Source organism: Eptatretus burgeri, chromosome 9, assembly GCF_056783735.1.
Source record: "Eptatretus burgeri isolate ZD-2024b chromosome 9, Ebu_testis_v1, whole genome shotgun sequence".
In the NCBI taxonomy this organism is placed as follows: domain Eukaryota; kingdom Metazoa; phylum Chordata; class Myxini; order Myxiniformes; family Myxinidae; genus Eptatretus; species Eptatretus burgeri.
In genome coordinates, this window is record NC_140969.1 from 66309285 (window position 1) to 66330694 (window position 21410).

At 44.7% G+C, this 21410-nt stretch overlaps 1 protein-coding gene across 1 annotated transcript in view; it reads right to left on the reverse strand.

Annotated features, from left to right (window-relative positions):
* Positions 1 to 19734, reverse strand: part of LOC147020255 (potassium/sodium hyperpolarization-activated cyclic nucleotide-gated channel 2-like) — a 132228-nt gene extending 112494 nt beyond the window's left edge. Inside the window, exon 1 of the mRNA XM_085895490.1 lies at positions 18844 to 19734. Within this exon, the coding sequence (XP_085751616.1) occupies positions 18844 to 19334 (491 nt within the window). The 5' untranslated portion in view covers positions 19335 to 19734. The remainder of the gene's footprint in view (positions 1 to 18843) is intronic.
* Positions 19735 to 21410: the final 1676 nt, after the last annotated feature.

Genomic DNA, 21410 nt, shown 5'->3' on the forward strand with positions numbered 1-21410 from the left:
GACAACACACACTATGCCCACGCATTTTGCCACTCATCTTGACCATGACTAGTATTCTCCACCACCCCAACCACCTCCTCCCCACCCTTAACCCCTCCCCTTCCACAGTGTCTCACAATTATTTTGTCAGACATCACATTGAATAAATGAATGAGCTTCACAAAAAAGCAACACAAGACACAATTATTGATCTGATGAACATACAGTAAACTTCAATGGATATTAGTCAATTTTAACTAGATTAAATAAGAAAATATGTAATGTTAGGAATAGTGAGTTGTAGATTGATATTGAGACTGTTACGAAGAAAGAAGCAAAATTATACAGCAAGTGGTTCGGGCAACCCTCGACTGATTCTGCTTCTGTCCCGGACGGCATCAGCTCACGTTCCCAAAAATCCTGCTCTGCTGCTCTTGCACATCCTCTCTCTGCCCTTTTCGCCCTGTCATTTGCCCTCGATCATCTTACATCTGCTTGAAAGTCATCCAACATCACATAAAAGGGTGCAAAAACTGATCCCCTCATCTACAGACCTAGCAGCTTACTTCCAATCATCAGCAAGGTGATGGAATCCATCATCGCAGTTGATATGAAATTTTCTAGTCTTTCCCCCTCTGCACTTTCCATGCTTTGTCCCCCCCCCTCCCGCCTGCATGGCCCACGTGGTCCACTATCAACCCCATTCTGGTGAAACTCCCAAAATGCACAATTACTGCTCACCTTCACTCATTCGTTGCTCATTTTACCCACCTTTGCGATGTCTCCAGGGTTGTCAACATGAAACAGCAACTCTTTTACAGGTAAAGTCATTATTTGAACGAATTCATTTTATTTGTTTAACTGCCCCAGGTCAAAAAACCAGTAAAGACCAGTAGCTTACTGGTCAACTGGTACCAGTTGAAAACCAGTAGCCAACTGGTACCAGTAAAGCCAGTTGGTTTCTTACTGGTTTTAATATGGAAATTGGAATAGAGTGATATATTACCAGTTGAAATACATGTATTTAACTAACTGGTATCAACTGGGAGACCAGTACATTGCAACTGGTATCAACTGGGACCAGTACATTGCAACTGGTATCAACTGGAACCAGTAAGACTTTAACTGGTACAAATATGAGCTACTGGTTTTTTCAACTGGGAAATTGGAATTCTGACTGAATTTAACTGGTACCAGTTGAAACCAATAGAGACCAGTTAAAGACCAATTAGAACCAATAGAGACCAGTTGAAAATGTGTACTGGTTTTAACTGGTTTTTCGACCTGGGGCTGCAGGCGTAGTGAAGACAGGCTTTAAAGTTAAAGGAATCCTATATGGTGTGGAGCCGCAGCTTGGCCAGCCATTCCAAATCAACCATTTAATTGGAGTGCTTGCTTGAGTGCTTAAGCCACTTGCCGAGTGCCCTACAATCAATAGCGGTACCGTGCTCTGTCATCCTGAGCGAACCATTCACTCAGAATCGTCATTTTGAACGAGTAGTTCTCCCTCCGCCATCCTGAGTGAGTGGTTCGCGCTCCGCCATCCTGAGAGTGGTTCGCACTCCGCCATCCTGAGTGAGTGGTTCGCACTCCGCCATCCTGAGCGAGTGGTTCGCACTCCGCCATCCTGAGAGTGGTTCGCGCTGTGCCATCCTGAGAGTGGTTCGCGCTCTGCCATCCTGAATGAGTGGTTCGCGCTCCGCCATCCTGAGAGTGGTTCGCGCTCCGCCATCCTGAGAGTGGTTCGTGCTCCACCATCCTGAGCGAGTGGTTCATGCTCTGCCATCCTGCGCGAGTGGTTCACGCTCCGCCATCCTGCACGAGTGTTTCACGCTCCACCATCCTGCATGAGTTTTTCACACTCAACCATCCTGCGCGAGTGTTTTGCGATCCACCATCCAGAGCGAATGGTTCACGCTCCGCCATCCTGAGCGAGTGGTTCAAGCTCCACCATCCTGAGCGAATGGTTCGCACTGCACCATCCTGAGCGAGTGGTTTGTGCTCCGCCATCCGGAGCGAATGGTTCACCCTCCACCATCCTGCGTGAGTAGTTCACGCTCTGCCATCCTGAGCGAGTGGTTCGAGCTCCACCATCCTGAGTGAGTGGTTTGCGCTCCACCATCCTGAGTGAGTGGTTCATGCTCTGCCATTCTGAATGAGTGGTTCACGCTCCGCCATCCGGAGTGAGTGGTTCATGCTCTGCCATTCTGAATGAGTGGTTCACGCTCCGCCATCTGGAGTGAGTGGTTCACGCTCCGCCATTCTGAATGAGTGGTTCACGCTCCGCCATCCGGAGTGAGTGGTTCGCACTCCGCCATCCTGAATGAGTGGTTCACGCTCCACCATCCTGAGTGAGTGGTTCACCCTCCACCATCCTGAGAGAGTGATTCACGCTCTGTCATTGTGAGCAAGTGACTTGTGCTCCATCATTCTGAGCGAGTTGTGAAATAATACCCAATTTCTTAGCCGTTTGACGTATTGACGTGTTTTCTAAATTCCCGAGCCAAATTTTTTTCCACCCATCACACGCAGCTGTTTATAAAGATTAAAGTTTGTGAACACATCCCTGAAATGTCGAAAATGCAATGTTGTTTTTGGGTTGTATATAGTAGGTACTGCATTAGGTAAGGCCTAAGTCACATTTGCCACGGCGGCCGTGGGGTCTCCAAAATCTACGGCCACTAGCAATTATAGGGCGGCCGCAGTATTTCCACGGTCACACAATGTAGCAGACACATATGTTTTTATTTTTCGGGGAGCCGCACGGCGTATTTAGAAATTGTGGAGACCGAAAACGTGGGGTTGCCGTACGGTCTTTGATTTGATGTCGCACGGTGACCTTAAGGGGGCCCTGCAGCAGCCATAGAATTTTCAAGGCAGACATAAGGTAGCCTCAAGGTGACCGCAGGGGGGCCCCAAGGCGAACGTGCGGCCAGACGGACGGTAATGAGTGGGTTAATAATTTTTTTATTTTTTTTACCAGTTTTTTTTTCGGCTTGTCGAATTGCTCCAGCGAACGTAGAAATGAAAAAAAGTTATAACTCCGCGTTATAATTCCACGGCGACCCTACGGCCTGTACAAGATAGCCAAACGGCGTAGGGCCACCCTGAGGCCACCGCAGAAACTCTGCGGCCGCCGCACTTTTCTGTCAATTCAGAGGGCGTACGGCCACTGTATCCTCGCCGTAGAGCAAATGTGACTTAGGCCTTATCACACTGGCTGCAACCTACCGATTCCCCAAAAATTGCTGAGATTGGTCAAGCACGTGTGTGTGTGTGTGTGTGTGTGTGTGTGTGTGTGTGTGTGTGTGTGTGTGTGTGTGTGTGTGTGTGTGTGTGTGTGTGTGTGTCTTGTTAATAAAGCATAACATATTCTCTGCTAACTCCCCTACCCCCAACTCTCCCTCTCTCCCTCTTTCTCTGTCCCATCCTTGCTCTACCTCCTCCCAATACAGTGTAGCACCCTCCTCCCACACCTCTCTCACTCTCCCTCCTCTCTCTCTGGACATATCCGAACAGTGGTTATGTCTGGACGGTGTTTGTCTCCAGACGTGTCCAAACGAGGTTCATCGCCGGATGTGTCCAGGGTTCGTTTTGGGATGTGTCTGGGCGGGGTTCGTCTCTGGACGGTCTTTATCTCCAGCTGTGTCTGGATGGCATTTATCTCCGGAGGTGTCCAGATGGGAGTTTGTCTCCAGACGTGTCCAGGCGGTGTTTGCCTCTGGAAGGCTTGGCTCCCGACACGTCCAGGTGGTGTTTGTCTCCAATCAGCATAGCTCTGGACGGTGTTTGTCTTCAAATGTGTCCGGATGGGAGTTTGTCTCCGGGCGTGTCTGGAAGGGAGTTTATGCCTGGACAGCTTGGCTCCGGATGCATCCAGGTGGTGTTTGTCTCCAAACGTGTCCGGGCGGTATTTATGTCCGGAAGGGAGTTTGTCCATTTAAACTTGTGATTTTATATCACAAGTTTCTCCTCCCTGCCTCCTTGCTCCCCCACCCCTACTCCCTCTCTCCCTCCCTACCTCCTCCCTCCCCCACCCATCCTTCCTCCTCACTCCCCCACTCCTCTTCCCTCTCTCTCCCTCTTCGCTCCCCCACCCCTCCTCCCTCTCCCCTCCCTCCTCACTTCACCTCCTCTCTCTCTCTCTCACTCCCCACCACCCCTCTCTCTCTCCCCCTCCTATATCCCCCCCCCCCGCTCAGTATTCCCATCAGCGAAGCGACAGGTGATATTTACTCGTACGTATGATTTTCCACCAGGGAAGAACTATTCATGCAACAAAGGGAAGCAAAAATGTTGCTTTCATAAAAGAAGGGGAATCACTGTACATTTACAAAGTAGAAAGAGCAATCGGAGATTACAGACCCTTGTGAGGACTTATTTTGTGGTTTATTTTGTGTGTTGTTTGTGTGCAAGTGTGTTTGTTTGGGTGGTGTGTAGACAGGCATTAACAACGTAAGGTATGCTCATACAGTGGGAAAACAGACCTTTTCTATTGTATTGCATACATTCATACTGCAGTTATATGTCTCTTATAGGCATCAAAACATTCCCTACTTTCTAAACATATGCACGTTTAATAGTGCATACTTTATCGATGTGCTCGCATTATAACAATACGGACTTTATCTCGCATACGTACTATCTATACGTATCTTACGTACGTATCTTATCTTATCTTATCATACGTATCTTTATCTATACGTACTCGCATTCCAATTGTCGATACTTTATCGAGGTAGTTAGTTGAAAAAAACATAACGTGTAATACTGGCTACCACCAAGTGGCGCTTGGGCGCAACATTCACACATTATTTGTGGACACACAGACAAACAAATGAACAAATGGACCCAAATGCAATTCCATCTGGAGAGATCAACTATATCAATTAAACTTGTGAATTTATCATAATTTTCGAACAATAATATAATCAAGGTGGAGATTTTGGCAGAAGAAGAAGGGAAAATTTTACAAAAGACTCGATGAGAAATCTGAGCTCGTCTTTCAATCACTAAATGACAATAAATAAATAGAAAACAGGTTCAAATGACTGACAAACTCCAATTTTCATCTGATCTTCCAGTTTCAAGTCAACACACCAAGCAAACAACATTGAATAAAAACTCTGTTTCGTTGTTTTGTCTTCAACAAATCTGACACAAGTAAGTTGATAGCAAACTGGCACTAAGTCTGTGCATTTAAGGACACTTACGATGTGAAAAGATTTTCTGTTGGCTTATCACTCCAACCAAACTAAAAATAGCTTGCCTGAGCAGCTTTCACCGAGAGAAGTTCCATCTCAAAAGTGTCGCGATCAATTTATAAAACCTCAGCCAAATCCAGCATCCTTGAAACAAACTGAAATGGATCTCTCAGATCAAAAAAACCACTTTTGTATTATCAAAATGGGTGAACCTGGTGGGAAACTTCTGTTGAAAATAAAAAAGAAAGCCCACATATACCAGTCATCCATTCGCAACTCCATCTTTCTTCAGTTCTTGAGCAGAATGGACAGCAAAGCGAGTGAAGTCGGCTTCAGAAATGCTGGAAGAAAAGCTCATTCTTGTACATCTCCAAGTTGATTTTGTTCTTGGCCTGCAGGTTTCATATCGGGTCATTAAAATGCCATGTGAGATTATTCTGGAAGAAAATGTCACACAGCAATGTTTCATTTTCCAATTTTTTCCAGCAGATCCTTATTTCTGTTTTCTTTCAAAAAGTCATGAATTGGTTTGCTCCAAAAATGCAACTTGGTTCAGCCATTAGACATTGAAATAATGAGTATCAGTATGGCTTCCTTTGATGTCTTCCAGCACAGCACAATACTGCCAATAATACAAGGGCCTGAAATGAATCAGCCTGACAACTTTCACCATGTGTGACAAGACTTCTTCCATTCCACCAGTGTTTTTCAACTCGGAATAAAGACTCTGCTGAGTATGATGCAGTGAAATGTGGGAATGCTCTGATTAAAGAAATATATATATATATATATATATATATATATATATATATATATATATTCGTGTCCTGCTGTGTTGGCGCAGTGGTTAAGGCAGCGGCTTGGGATCCAAAAGGTCCTGAGTTCAAGCCCCGTTGGGCCACTGAATTAATACACCAGGGGGTTGACTCAGCCTGTCATCCTTCCGAGGACGGCGAAATGAGTACCAGTGTACTGGGCCGGTGTATACCCCGGTTAAAATAGGTGTACCATATCTCTGTGTCGTAAGAGGCGACCAGGGTTGTATCAGGAAGGGCATCCGGCGTAAAACGTGTGCCAAATCACTATGCGGATCATACGGATGATCCGCTATGGCGACCCCTAACGGGAGCAGCCAAAAGAAGAAGAAGAAGATTATATATATATATATCGGACCTTACCACGTCACTCAATTGGACGTTACCACGTGGCTCACTCGGATCTTACCACCACGCTCATTTGGACCTTACCACGTCGTAAAAATACTCTCACTGTGTGAACACCGTGAAGACACATCACAGGTCTCTCCCAAAATACCACTCGTCGCTAGCAAATTCCACCTGTCATTTCACTGCTGAAAAAAAAATTGCTCAGGGGGTCTACGGTGGGTTTCCACCCAAAATAGGTATTTGCTTTCTTCTCCAAAACTACACACAATTTCAATGAAAGTTGACCACAACCTTCATCACCTTGATGCACCAAAGTTTGTTCAGGGCATGAAAAAAAATCAGGGTCTAAGGTGGTCTAAAAGGGGTTTGAGTGACCATTGCTCCTGATCCAGGTGAGCTTCAGGACTCCCAGTCCTATTTTTTGGATTCAACACCCCAAATTTGGCTAGAAACATGTTACCAACTACCCAAAATGCCCCTTCAAGTATCTTTTTTTAAATCTCGTCTGGTCTACCAGAACTCTTTGGTGCCCAGGGAAGAAGCTATTGATCATTCCATATCTTCGAGGCAAAGGTAGTTATCAATGTATGGCATGTAGTACCATCTTCCTTTAATAAATGTTTTCCATACTGCAAAATGCCTTGCTGGTGTAGTGGCAATACTTATTGGATACCAACAAGGCATCAGGGAAAAGTGTGGGAGGGGTGGGGAGAGACAATCTCGCAACTTCACTTAGTTTGGTCTACATGTGATACCCATCTACATTGTGGTTTACTCTGAGTCCCCTCAGGCAACTTGTGATGGGAAATAAAATGATACCACAGCAAAGGCAGCACCACCCCAGTCGTTCCAAGGACATCAGTTTAAAAAAAGAATCAATAATTTTACGTTTTTTAATGGAAACATTTACGTAGCATATGGGATATTAGCTTAGGATCCCACGATCCTGAACTATCCGCTCAAATGGGAGCAGCAAATTAGGCCAGTCCTAAGCTTCAGATAGCTCTCATTATGACCTCCACCAACGAAGGTGAAGGAGGTTATGTTTTCACCCCTTTCTGTCTGTTTGTCTGTCTGTTAATTGCCGGAATCCTTCGGATTTTGGCAATTATGTCAGTCGGTTATGTGTGTCATTCTGTATGTATGTCTGACTGTTTGTTTGTGTTTTTGTTAATTGCCAGAATCCTTCGGATTTCGGCAATTATGTTGGTCGGTTGTGTGTGTTATTGTGTGTTTGTCTGTCTGTTTGTTTGTGTGTTTGTTTACCCTGTAGCAGCCACACCGTTTCAGCGATCATGACCAAACTGGGTACAGATGTCGGCCATGGTCCAACTTAGACACTTGTCGTTTTTGGTGAATCTAGGTCAAAGTCACCGAAAAACCGAAAGTCTTATTTTCGCAATAACGTCTGCTAAAATGGTTGTATCGACTACAAACCAAATCCAAAATGTGAATCTTCCAATTCTGCATCCAACCATATGTCTCATTGGGGTGTCACTCCAACACCCTTCTTAGTGGTCAGGGGTCGAATATCAGGGGGATCGGGTCAAAAATTTCAAATTGCGATTAAAACGCCATTTCAAGTCCGATTGACTTCCAAGTTATGATCATGACCAAACTAAGTGCTATAACTCATTAAACAGTAGCACTATAGACTTATAAGAACCAAATTGATTTCCAGTTTTTTGTTTTTTTCAGAGATCAGGGAGATATGACAAAGTTATTCTGGCAATTCCTTGCTCAACGAGCAATTTCATTTGTTTGTTTGTTTGTTTGTGAACAGGGCATCTCAAAAAGTTGTGGATGGATTTGGATGAAATTTTGGGGACAGGTTCGGTGTGTGACCACGCCGAATTGATTCAGTTTTGGTGAAGACCCGGATCCGGATCCGACTTCAAGAATTTTTTTTTAAGTGATTCTTCACCATTGAGAGATGGGGCCGAAAACGATATATAGCATATCTCAAAAAGTTGCAGACGGATTCAGATGAAACTTAGTGGACAAGTTGGACGTGTGACCACGACGATTTGATTCGATTTTGGTGAAGATCCGAATCTGGATTTGACTACTAGAATTTTTAAGTGATTCTTCACCATTGAGAAAAAGGGCCAAAAACGATATATAGCATAATATTTCAAAAATGCAGTAGGCCTGATATGTTCTCGTGGATCAGCCATTACAGGGTGGGGGTATGCACTCCACCGAGTGTCCTTCTAGTTATAAATGCATTTGTGCTGAGAATGGCCTCGAGGTACGCACACTCGCCTCTAAACTGCCTCGCCTGGGTTTGAATCCTGAGCATGATATAAACTGTCGTCTCAGTGTTTCATGAGCAGGGTGATCAATTAATGTGTGTGCCACCCTCAGATGGATGCTAAACTGAGCGTCCCATCTGCCAACCTTAGTTGGTGGACATCAAAGATCCCAATGTCCTTTGCAAAGAGTAGGCAAGCTATTGCTGGCACCATGGTAAAATTATAAATTCCTGCCCTAACCTGCAGAGGGCTTTCCATCAGCCAATGATACTACCCCACATCCCTGTGATGCATACAAACAAAGAAAAAGAATAAGACCTTTGAACAAAAAAAAAAAACTAAGACATGGCTATCTTTACAAATATAACTATAATGAGCAAAGATTGCATACCCTTGTCCAGACTGGTTTTGTGTGGTTTTATAGTACATATTGTTGTGTTTGTGGGGTAGATGGAGGAACTTCATAGTATATGGAGTATTGTATAGAGTAGCATGATCCATGAACAGGTAAGACATATTTTGATGCAAATTAAGTCAGGAAACTGTCAGCTTAAGCTGTTATGTGTCACTGCATGGGGGGAGGTGGGGGGGTTGTTAATTAGGTTGGGATTAAGGCAAATTTCTTCCAGTATGTGATTGCCCCCGTGAGTTTTTCCTGTGTTTTTGCATTTACAACACCAGCGATAAAAAGGAATCACGTTTTCTAACAACAATGGAGTCGAACATTCCAAGCATGCGAAAATCCCACCTCTAGGAATGACAACTAGCAAACCACGCCCCTGGAGTTGATGATGGATGGGCGTGACGTCAGAAGGTTTGAGGGAGAAGAGAGTTGTGTGAGGTATGCGAATGAAGGCAAAAGTATCTAGCTCGCTGGCTTCCCCTCGACATGGTGAAGAAGGCAGCATGATTCTCGTGTTCATGCTGAGGTGAATTTGTTCGTGCGCTGGAGCAAAACGGTTTGGCTGAGTCGTGAAGCGTGTACGTTTCTGAAGAGGGAAGAAGAGCGTGCCTCATGGCCTTATCACGGGGCCTCAGAAATTGTCTCGTCGTGTGGTCGAGGAGAAAGGTGGGTGATCGTGGTGAACGGACATGGTGCAAGAGAGGAACTGTCGGCATATTCGCTCATGAAAAGAAGCTGCACGGCGGTTTCTGAGCCCTGGCGTTGAATACCGCCACACGAATACCTCACATACGTTTCCCGCCCAGAGAGCGGCTTGGCGGTATTTTCGGTTGCAGTTTCCCATGAAGTGACTACGCAGTTTCGAGGATGCCAGGTCCAAAAAGGATAATCTCTGGATGAAGCTAAGTGCCAGAATAAAGGAGGATTTTTTCATCTTGTCCGTTTTTGTAACTGTGTGTAGAGGCCCCTCAACTTTAGGCTGTAGATTACCTCATGCTTTGATATATTTTCATTATTATGCTTTGATTTATTCCTTTTATGAGCACTTGATTTATGTCCATTAAACCACTATTTATTAAACATTGCTTGTGTCTGTCTATTCCTTGTGGGTTCGAGTATAAACCCTTATCCCCCATCCTGGTGAGCGCCTCTGGTGCACGCCCTTGCTGTCCTCCTGCACGCATACGCTATAATCTCCAAGGATCACGTGTTTGCCTCCAAAGTAGAACTGTTCGGCTATCCGTCCAGGTCAGTCTTAATCCCCCCCCCCTCCCAGACACGACAATATTTTATAGACAAACTCACATTCTAATTGTACATGCTTTATAAAGGTACTCGATTGAAAAAAAAAGGATGTGTACTACTGGTTACCACTAGGTGGCGTTTGTGGCCTACGTTAGCACATGCTGTGTGGACAAACAGACAAACAAACAACCCAAATGCAACACCTTCTCCTTTGGCGAGGATTACTGGAAAATCTACCAATGGTACAATTTGCTCTTTCAAGAAACATCATTTTTCAATATAAACAATCAAAGGGGAAGCTGTGGTTGGATACAGTTTGTGGCAATTCTCAAAACTTGAGATTAGCTTGTGCTGTTATTACGTTAACATTGCCACCCTTTTTATCAGATGGTTCAACTTCCTTAAATGACATCCACATCTTGAAGTGAGATCAAATTGATGGCAAAGATTCTCTAGTGGCACAACCTCTTTATCCGTGACATTAAATAATGACGAGCTCTTCATTGTGGCACAGCCAGCAGATCAGGTCGGCCTGTACCCATTCATCAATCGTGTTGTACCTATGCTTGCTCACCTCCATTGTTCATTGTTAACCTTCCATATTTTGTCATTTAGATCTTATAAGAGCTTTAAAATGTTTAGAAATAATTTGTCATTTTATAACCGTACAATACCTTTTAATAATATGTTGATTATATTTTTGAACAATTAGTGTACAAACTTTGAGTGCATGCACTAGACAATTAATATAATTTACATTTCTAATGTCGACAACTGACATTTAAATTTACATTTCCATTATAATTATTTCCATTTTTGTTCATTTTGTGTTCAAATAACTTAACATATCATGGTAAGAATGTTCCTATTTATTTTTAACTCATCTACAAAGGAGTCTAAATGAGCTGTTCTCACCAAAACTATGTCCTTCCATCAGTCAGTGAGTCCATTAAGATTAATTATTTTTGGGGTTTTTTCTACTCCTCAGAGACGGCTCAACAGCTCGTTTTGAAGCTCGGCATGATGATTGGCGGTGGTCGTATGGCAGCTTAGCTGCCGGGGTAGCTATAATTTCTTGAAGCGCGACTGTGTCGCTGATGCAGTGCCCCTCTACCAGTGCACACACTGGAACTGGTACTCATTTCGCCGACCTCAGAAGGATGACAGACTGAGTCAACCCCCCTGGTGTATTGATTCAGTGGCCGACGGGGCTTGAACTCAGGATCCTAGAATCCCAAGCCACTACCCTAACCACTGAGCCAACATTAGGCTTGCATGATGATTCAAGACGTCGATGAAAAAACGAATGTAGCCATTTTTAAAATTTCCATCCAAGTGGTGAGATAATGAACGAATTAACTCAAATTGTAATCCATGTTGTTTGTATGCCCATCATATATGGCAAGATTCCATCATTTCACAAGATGGTGAATTTAAGTTTTTTTTTTTTTAAACAATGTTTCGTCGTAATTTAATTTTAACTTCTTAATGTCATTAATCCCCTCTTGCTTTAAAGAACGGGAAATAAAGGGGAAGGGGAGGACAAAGGAGAGAGTCCTTTTATAACCCTTTCAACCTTCAGACAACATGTACTATTGAAATATATCCTTTGGATCTTTAGACCTGTTAGAAGGCTTATATTCCTTGACCCTTTAAAGACCCCTTTCAGACCTTTACTTTCTTTAGACCCGTAAGACCATAACTACTATTGGAATGCACCGTTTAGACCCCTTATGACCCTTTAGACCCCTATAGACCCTTCTCACACTATACACCTTTAGACCCTTACACTGTTTAGACCGCTTACACCCTTTGGTCCCTATAGGCATTTTAAACGTCTAAATGTGTTTAAGAGTCCTTTCACTGTATAAAAACTAATGGAACGTTTATCAATTCAGGACCCGCTCATCTGACATGTTTTTCACTGCACGAATACAATTGTGTTATCAGGCCTTTCATTCAGCCCCCCCCCCCACCAGCACTCCCTTAATTTTCCATCGAATCATGCTGAAAATCAACTTTATTACCTAATGAACCCCAACTATGACCACTCTCCATTGGGAGACGACCATCTATCCCACTTGGGACTACTCATAATTTATAGGGGGAAACAAACTTCTTGTAAATTCATGACAATTAAGCAGCAAACGTAACTGAAATGGACTCCATTTGGTGTGCTCAATTATGTCAAAAAATTTTGACTGAAGTGTAGGTTTCCCCAACCAATTTCAAAAAATTTCTGCTCAATTTAATTAACACACATTCAAATTAATGCAGTTTTACTAATCTGCTCATACTAAGGTTTCTTATTCAATATTTGTGCATTCAATTTTATTTCCATGCGTTCATGATGACATACCTGACATTCGCAAATGTGTTTGGTTCATTCTATTTGGTTTTTCGGCATTCATGATTACATTCCTTTTATCCGGATATTGAATTTTCACACCTTTTATTCGATGAGTGCAATCAAATTATCATCGCACGATGCGCATGTGATTATGTGTCTGTTTGTTATTTTCTTTTTCGTAAGCGATCATTTTAGTAGTTAATGTATTCAAATAAGAATGTGATGGTTAATTTTGGGAAGTTATTTCATCATAGCTTTTTCCTATTTTAATTCATCTACTTTCTGTCTTATTTATTTGAATATTCCTTCTGCATGTTTTTATCGTTGTTAATTTTTAATCTGTCTAAAATTATACAGACTCGAGTCTATGCAAAGACAGAAATAAATTTATTTGAAAAACAAAACAACAAATCTGCATCTCGGCACCATCCCATCCCATTTTTATGAAATGAAAAAATAAATGCAAATATGAAAGTGAAGTCTTGCTATCCATAAGGGGTCATATTTATGAAATGAAAAACATTCATTTCCCTGTGATTTATTTTCCCCACATTTCCTGTTGTACCTTTTCTGTTATTTTGAGTTGCTTTCTTCAGCCTTCAAGCTTCTGATGTTCTAGGCATCTTGCCATGCAGGTGTGGCTGTGATCGTCCCATCTGATACACTTTTATGCCTGGTGTTGGCTTAATGGTTAAGGTGGTGGGCTTGGGAGAGTTCAAATCCCACTCGGCTGTGGCAAAATTGAATGAACTTAGCGACAATTTATATTGGAAGTGTAATTATTTTGTAGCTGATTGAGGTTAAAAGTCTAACAAATGCTCAACTAATGAAATTAAATGAACCTTTTTGTTAATTGAATGATGATATAAAGGTGCACTAATTTTTACTTTTAATTACCCAGGTATTGAATTGAATGAAATTTGTTTGAAATTGGTCAGGAAAACTATATTAAAAGTTTTTTTTTCATAAAAATAAGTTTTGTTTTTTTTTAAACTTAAACTGGAGAGTAAACACATACGCCTACTTCTTTCTCGATGTACAGGAACTTTTCAAATGCGAAGAACCCTAAAAATATGTGAAAATAAATCTCACAAAAAAATATGCAAGTGTTTTAGTTCTGCTAATGAAAACACACAGATTGTAATTTGGAACTACATCATGATTGTTCCAAACAAACAAACCAAAAGAATGATACAAGGGTCTAGGCTTGTGGAAAAGGTAAAATTACAAAGGGCAGCAGGTTTACAAGCTACCAAAAGGTTTTGGTGGGGGAGGGGTGGATGTACATACAAAATAAAGAAAGTTGCTCTTTTCTCTCGACTGTGGAATCAACTTTCCCAGTCTGTTCAGTTCTTCCCTCCAAGACTTCATGACAGCTGTTCACCACTACCTAAGGTCATCCCCCATTCATACTCATGATGTTGCAACAGCAATAACAATCCAGTGGAGGAACACAAGTGCCGGAAGCACCACCCACCAGAATGCCATATCATCGAGCATGGTGAACATTTGAGACATCTACTTTTAACTAAACCGAATGAATGGCATTTATGTAGGAGTTGCAAGTAAATTTAGTTGGCGGAAACAGAATTGCAAGAAATTGTTAATTATGCTGAGGAAGTATGGTGACTATGCACAAAGCGGAGAGACAGGAGACGAAAGAAAAAAAAAAGACAGCCAGACAGACAGTGACAGAAAGAGACACGGACGTTTTCTTCAGAGCAATAAATTATTAATACTTTCTCCGTAACAGTGACCTAGGCTTGATGAAGGGTTTTAAGAAGATATCACATTTGGGACAACGGCACAAGGACATAATGAGAAGTGGACTCTGAGATATATTACAGGATACTATGAGGTGATGGACAAATCAAATCAACAGTGTATTGGATTTGAATTTGGTATCCAAACATCATGAGACAATGTGCTGAGATGGAGATTCCAAGAAGGCAAAACTTTTGTCAAATTTTGTAAAGTGTACAAAATGATGAAGGATAATTGAATGGTTATGTTGAGTTAAACTGCAGAAAATACGGAAATTACTCGTGCTGGATTAAGCAAAGCAAATCAGCCAGGAATCCAAGAAGTGCATTTAAAGTTAAACATAATTCACCTTCAAATAATTGGGGGTTAATAATACCCAACTTCAAAGGTCAAACACTGAAACTCCATGCTGCCACACCACTACTTTGGTAACCGCACTCATCTTCCCAGCCCTACCCACACCCCCTCCTCTCCAAACAGTTAAACCTCACAAGGACAAGAGATTCAACTAAACTGCTGCACAGACCACCAGGGGCCATTCGGTGAGCACACCGCAAGGGTCCGTCCATTCAGCATGAGGGCTGCTATGGACTAATTGGTTCCAATTTCTGTGTGCAGCCATCACACAATAAAGGATTAACTGCTTATGTATGAATGATTAAAATACTGCCAAACTAATCTTTAACAATAAACTAAAGCAAGCCAGCATGGTCTCCGCATTCAAGCCAAATCCAGAGTTTCTGTTTCGTCTTCAAAAGCAAGCAGAACTATTTCAGTTTGGCAAACTGATGGTAAGCAAATCCTCCATTTTACAACCAAAATGCATAAGGAGAAGCAAATCATTATGCCATGGGAAAGTATATTACCAAAAGATGAGTTGAGGTGTGTAAGGGTGCACACCAGAAAATGTAGGTATGAACTGGTACACAATTGGAAATTGGTTGGCAGAAGACATCTGATAGACTGCAGAGAGAAAATTAATAATAACATGGAAATAGGGACCACGTGGTGAAAGAAATAGTGAATGTATGGAAAAAAGGACGAGTTAAATATGTGGGTCTTTCAGCCCACTGTTGGTTACTTATGTAATACATATTGTTGCGGTTCTACAAAAACACATGCCTCTCAGGCAATGGCACCCTACATACGGTGATCCCCAGGCAGTTATTTCATTAATCTTTGTGTAGTGAGACCTTCCCTCATGTTTAGTGAGTTAATAGGATGAAGTGCGTTGAGTGGGTCTCGTAGTTAGGTCGAGTAACTATCTCTAATTCATATTCTGATTCCTACTCTAACCCTTTCCTTTTAGCCACGGTACAAATCACGCAAACAAGCACACACACACCATTCAATAGGCAATTCATAATATGCACACAACGATGCCTCTCATGGCTCGGAACCACCATAACCCCACTACACACTACACCACCCGTGCATCGCACGCCGTTATTTCGTTCAAATCTGCACGACAAATCTTCCTTCGCACCTCGACACCAAACCTCACCACTTCGACCACAAACGCCTCCCGCACACGGCAAAATATTCCTGCACCCCCTTGTACTTCTGCATCGCTACCATTCACCACTCTATTTTAAGGAATACTGCATGACTCGGATTGTCCTCGGCACCGCACGATGCTTGGCCAAGCAACAGATGTTAATAACTCGACCGCATCTCACCGGGGACGTCCCGGGTGAGCACACGGAATTGATACAACCCTCATCCAGTTGCCAGACCATGGCAAGACACGAGCGGCGAGGATGGGGTCGCAAGAAGAACGATCTGGGAGTTTGTTACGGGGCCTGTGTGTGCATTTTGGCTTATGAGGGGGCCTGTGGGTGGCGTGGAAAGTCCGTTGCTGTTAGACATTCAGACTGCAGTCAGAGCACATTCAGGGCCATGGTGCCGGCTCAGGGAGCATGCCCTATGTTGAGTCAGGAGCACCGACCCGTGCCGAAGCGGATGGGCAACTGAGACGGTTTTCGGTCCTGGAACCTGGCAGGGCATGGCTAGGGCCGCTGTGGCCCAATCAAAGAGCAGGATTCAAGTCACAACACGACGCTTTCCGGTCATCACCCGACCCTTCGCCTAGGGCTTATAAAAGGGGAGCGCAGAGCCGTTAGCCCTCTCTTCGCTGCCTCTTCTCTTGCTTTTCGCTTGCCTCTCACCTCTTTGTTTCGCTACCCGTCTCACAATTGGTGTGCGATTGCCAGAATGTGCTTTTTCTTGAGAGCCTGATCCAGGCCGAGACTCCCTGCTGTGCTGCTGATGTTCCGCCACCCCCGTGCAGCCAGACGGACCAATGTGCAACACACGTTGCCATGAACCCCCGGCAAAGTAATTAAGCAGGAGATAACGCACCATATCATGAGGTGGGAATGCTCAGGCAGAGCATTGATGGAGTTACACACGACACAAACAGACCTTTATATAGCTAAGTTAGGGATCTTTCTCCTCACGTATCTATTCTCCCCTCTCTCTATCCACCCCTCTATCCCGTCTTCTTGAACGCACAAAGAGCATCATTACTGACACACAATCCCATTTTCCTCTGGCACAACATCGCACCCACCCACATTGCACTACACCACACCTCTCACTCCCACACCTTAGACACCACCAGTATTCCTCCCACCTCCCTCTCCCTAAGCATTCTGGGTTGCGTTGGTCCACCAACCGTGCCAGGTATTGATAGGTCGCTTATCCTCACCTGCTTTCTTTCTCTCTGGGCTATATCTAATCTTCCTCGGGTGTGCGTGTGTGTGTGTAATGGCACCTGTCCGAGCATAACTTAAGATTGTAGAAGATATAATGGCATAACTCTGCTCTGTGTCTGCTTTTGTAAAATTGCTTGTCTTTTTCCACACCCCACAAATTCCTTGCTATCCCCTGCTTTACATAAAGATAAACCCAATTCAATGTGCCACGTACTTTTCCTCACTATTGAAAATAAATGCTTTGTATAGAAATGTTCCCAGCTAGTTTTCGTCTTTTCTAACATTGGTTCAGCATGTTTCGCATCCTTGTTTAGCTGGGACGTTATTCCCCAATGATCTGTTTCCCAGCCGGTACGCGCTTGGCTGACCCGCTCAGCTGCATTCGATCTGGTTCGGTCATCCGGTTGAGCAAGTGCGTACTGACAGCGTATCCCGCGGTAATTAGGTGACGTGACCTTTAGGAAAACAGTATTAGACGGAGGACCCTCAGTCACGTGGTTGAGTTTTTGGCGTTCATGGTCGTTCAGCAACTTGCAGCATCACAAAATTATTCGTGGGAAATGGTCTGTGCTTCCCGAGAGTCTACTGGGAACCCGAGGTAGTTCTCTCCTTGTGGTGTACGCCCCTGACCCCGGGTCCCAAACAATATAATAAAATAAATTAAAACCACAAAGTGTATTGGACCATTGCTTTGTCTTTCAAACTTTTGACTTTACAAGAATAGAATCTTACAAGCCCGAGTTGGTTGTCTCTGTTTGGTTGACTGACCCCGTGTGCTCCCCAAAGGGACGTGTTGTTCAATGCGATCCTTCAATCTCAAAGATGTGTGGCCCACGTACCAAGCATCACACTGGCACTGAAATTCGTAAATAATCTTACTTATATGAGAGGCGGGTAGAACATATTTTTGGACTGACCGAAGCAATCGGCCGGTGGTGGAAATCACTCTTGGTCGAACAGCATAGTAAGAATGGGACACTGTCTTTGACGGTGTTTTCAAACCATTGAGACACTTTGCCTTTCCAAGACACACGTAGGTATGCGGGACATTTACCAGGTCTGATTATAGGATTCCTTGGTGTGTTCAGGAATTTGTATATATATATTGATGACATGTTCACGATACCCATTATCAAGAAGAATAGTCTCGATGGTCTCAATTTCAGCATGGAGTTTATCTGTAGAGCAGATCTTTCTTGCTCCATTGAACAAGATACCAATCAATCCAATCTTATATCTTGAGGAACTGGAAGAGTTCCACCGAGTATATTGTCCAGTAAAAGTAGACTTACGGTAGATTGTGATTTTATAAGCGTCGGCTGATTTCTCTTCGTTGAGTTGAGAAATCGTAGTTGATTTTTGGTGGCCGTGGGGTTGTGGGTTTAAATTTTCTGTTACATTTTGCATACGCAATAAGGAGACAGCCTCTAAATGGATGTACACAAAGTATGCTGCTAATATTCCATGGCAACGGTACAAATGAAACTGAAAGACCCCACTGGGGATGGAAGCCGGCCCATTGGGAGTCATCAAAAACTGTGAACCAGCAAAGCTGAAAGGCAAAGGAACACGTGTCATGTAATAAGACTTTAAAGGAGTTTTCATGGGTGTTTGGGTTTTTTTCTAGGAGTTTGGGTTAAGCGAGCCCTCAAATCGAGGTGGACATGAATATGGATATCAAGTTAACTTCAGAGCCGAGGCCAAAGTTCTTTGTTCACGTGTACCGAGTGTACCAGGGCAACACGAGCGGTGTTCGGCACCTGAAGTCGCTGTACGGGTGGATGATCCATAGACCGGCCGAGCGGACCCTTTCCTGTTCTCGCTCCACGGCTTTTTGGCTGCCGAACATCCGCAGCGAGAACTTATTGAGTCCGGGCTGCAGGAGCATACCCAGCTGCTTCTGCACGTATGGTTCTCCCAGCTCGTCGGCCGCAGAGTCTCCCGCTTCCACCTTCATGGTCATGGATCGCCGTGACCCCGGCTCGGTTCCTTCGCCGCTCTCCAGCGTAGCTGCGCTGCCCCGGCACGTGCCGTTCGAGCTACCGCCGCCGCCGCCTGGCATTGCCTTCCCGCCCTTGTGTCCCGCCGTTTCTGCTGCCTGCGGTTCCCCCGGGGACTTCCCGCTCTCACTTCCTTCGCCACCTTCTGTCTCCTCATCCCCGTCGTCTTCCCCGATGAGACTTCCCCTGGGGCGCAGCTGCTGCGGCAGGCTGGGCAGGCGGCGCCGCATGGAGAGCGAAAGCCGGTCCATGGCGGCGCCGGGTGGGACGGTCGAGCGTGTGGGGAGGTCGGAGAGCGACGGCGGCGCGGACCGTACACTCCGGACCAACACCTCAGACCCACAAACACTGTTTCACTGCGAGTTCCGCCCTTTGGTAGGTGAGGGCAGTGCGAGGCGTGGGGAGGGGTGTACGAGGTGACGTGTCCGGGAAAGGGCACCACGACCTTGTCCGACGAGATCACCAGGAACAGGTGATGTATCCACTCCTCCCTCTGTCTACCTCTCCTTCGAGGATACCCAGTAAGGATCGACAAACACCACAGCAGTATATCTGTCTCTGGCGTTAATTAAAAACCCCGACCGCCCCCTTCCAATGACAAAGCACGTTCATGAGTCCATTTTTCCTCACTGTTTCAATCAGCTCCCTCATAGTCTCCGCCCACCGACACCTCTTAACGCCACGCCCACACTCCTTGCCCCGCCCCATGAGTTTTCTCTTCGATGCGCGGGAAAGGTATTGAGAGAGAGAGAGGGGGGAGGGAGAGAGAGAGAGAGGAGGGAGAGAGAGAGAGGAGGGAGAGAGAGAGAGGAGGGAGAGAGAGAGAGGGGAGAGAGAGAGAGGAGAGGGAGAGAGAGAGGAGAGAGAGAAGGGAGGGGAGAGAGAGGGGAGAGAGAGAGGGGAGGGAGAGAGAAGGGAGGGGAGAGAGGAGAGAGAGAGAGAGAGAGAGAGAGAGAGAGAGAGAGAGAGAGAGAGAGAGAGAGAGAGAGAGAGAGAGAGAGAGAGAGAGAGAGAGAGAGGAGGGAGAAAGAGAGAGGGGAGGGAGAAAGAGAGAGGGGAGGGAGAAAGAGAGAGGGGAGGGAGAAAGAGAGAGGGGAGGGAGAAAGAGAGGGGAGGGAGAAAGAGAGAGGGGAGGGAGAAAGAGAGAGGGGAGGGAGAAAGAGAGGGGAGGGAGACAGAGAGGGGTGGCTGAAAGAGAGAGGGGAGGGAGAAAGAGAGAGAGAAGAGAGAAGAGAGGAGAGAGGAGGGAGGAGAGAGGAGAGAGGAGAGAGAGAAAAAAATAATAAAAATAATTTGTCCGTTGTACATTACTGTATGTCCAAATTCGAGGGAGATAACAATGTCAACGGCGAGGAAGAAAACGAAGAAAGAAATGTTTTGGACAAAATTTAAAAAAATGGTATGGAGGTGCTAAAAAGGTTAATATATAACAATTAATGTGTTCTTTTGAAATAGGCGAAGTGGAGCCGGGAGCCGCAGGGATTGGTTCGCATGCTGTACGGAGCGGAGAGCCGAGCCGAGAGGAGAGCGGAGAGCCGAGCCGAGAGGAGAGCGGAGAGCCGAGCCGAGAGCCGAGAGGAGAGCGGAGAGCCGAGCCGAGAGCCGAGCCGAGAGGAGAGCGGAGAGCCGAGCCGAGAGCAGAGCCGAGCCGATGTGTGGCGGTCGAACACACTTTATGTTGAGGTTAAAGCACGGCGTTGCGCCTCAGGATGCTCACGGAAAAGAGGTGTAAAGGTGTGAGGGAGTACCGAGTACAAGCAGAACAGGTGCACGGTTCAACCTCAAGGTGGATATTGCGACGCGGTTCGAGTAAAGAGGAGAGAACAAACATTCTTCAGAACCCTCTGTTCTGCCCCCAGGAAAGGAAAGGAGAAAATAAAGCACAAAAAGTCCACTTATATCAGCCCCTCGTGAGTACAAAATAAACAAGAAAAAGAGCAATTCGAGATTACACACCCTCGGCAGGACTAGTTTTGTGTGCTGTTTGTGTACTGTGGTGTGTTATGTATTATTAATAGGACATAACTCGAACTGGCACTTTATAACTGCCGGGTACCAAGACGTCCCACTTTGGTGCAACCCCTCTTTGATGATCGCACACCTGACCCTGACCCATGACATTTATTGTTATTCAATTGAATTCAAAATGAGATTAAAATAAGTTCAATTCAAAACAAAAAGAAGACCAAATACTGCATCGAAACTCCAATTCTGATGACTCCAATGGAGTTAGTCTTGCATTGGAGTCATCAGAAGGAATCCAAAAAAGCAAAAGCAAAGATGAAGTCATCAGTAGGAACCTGGATAGGATTCGTGTTTCAGCTGCT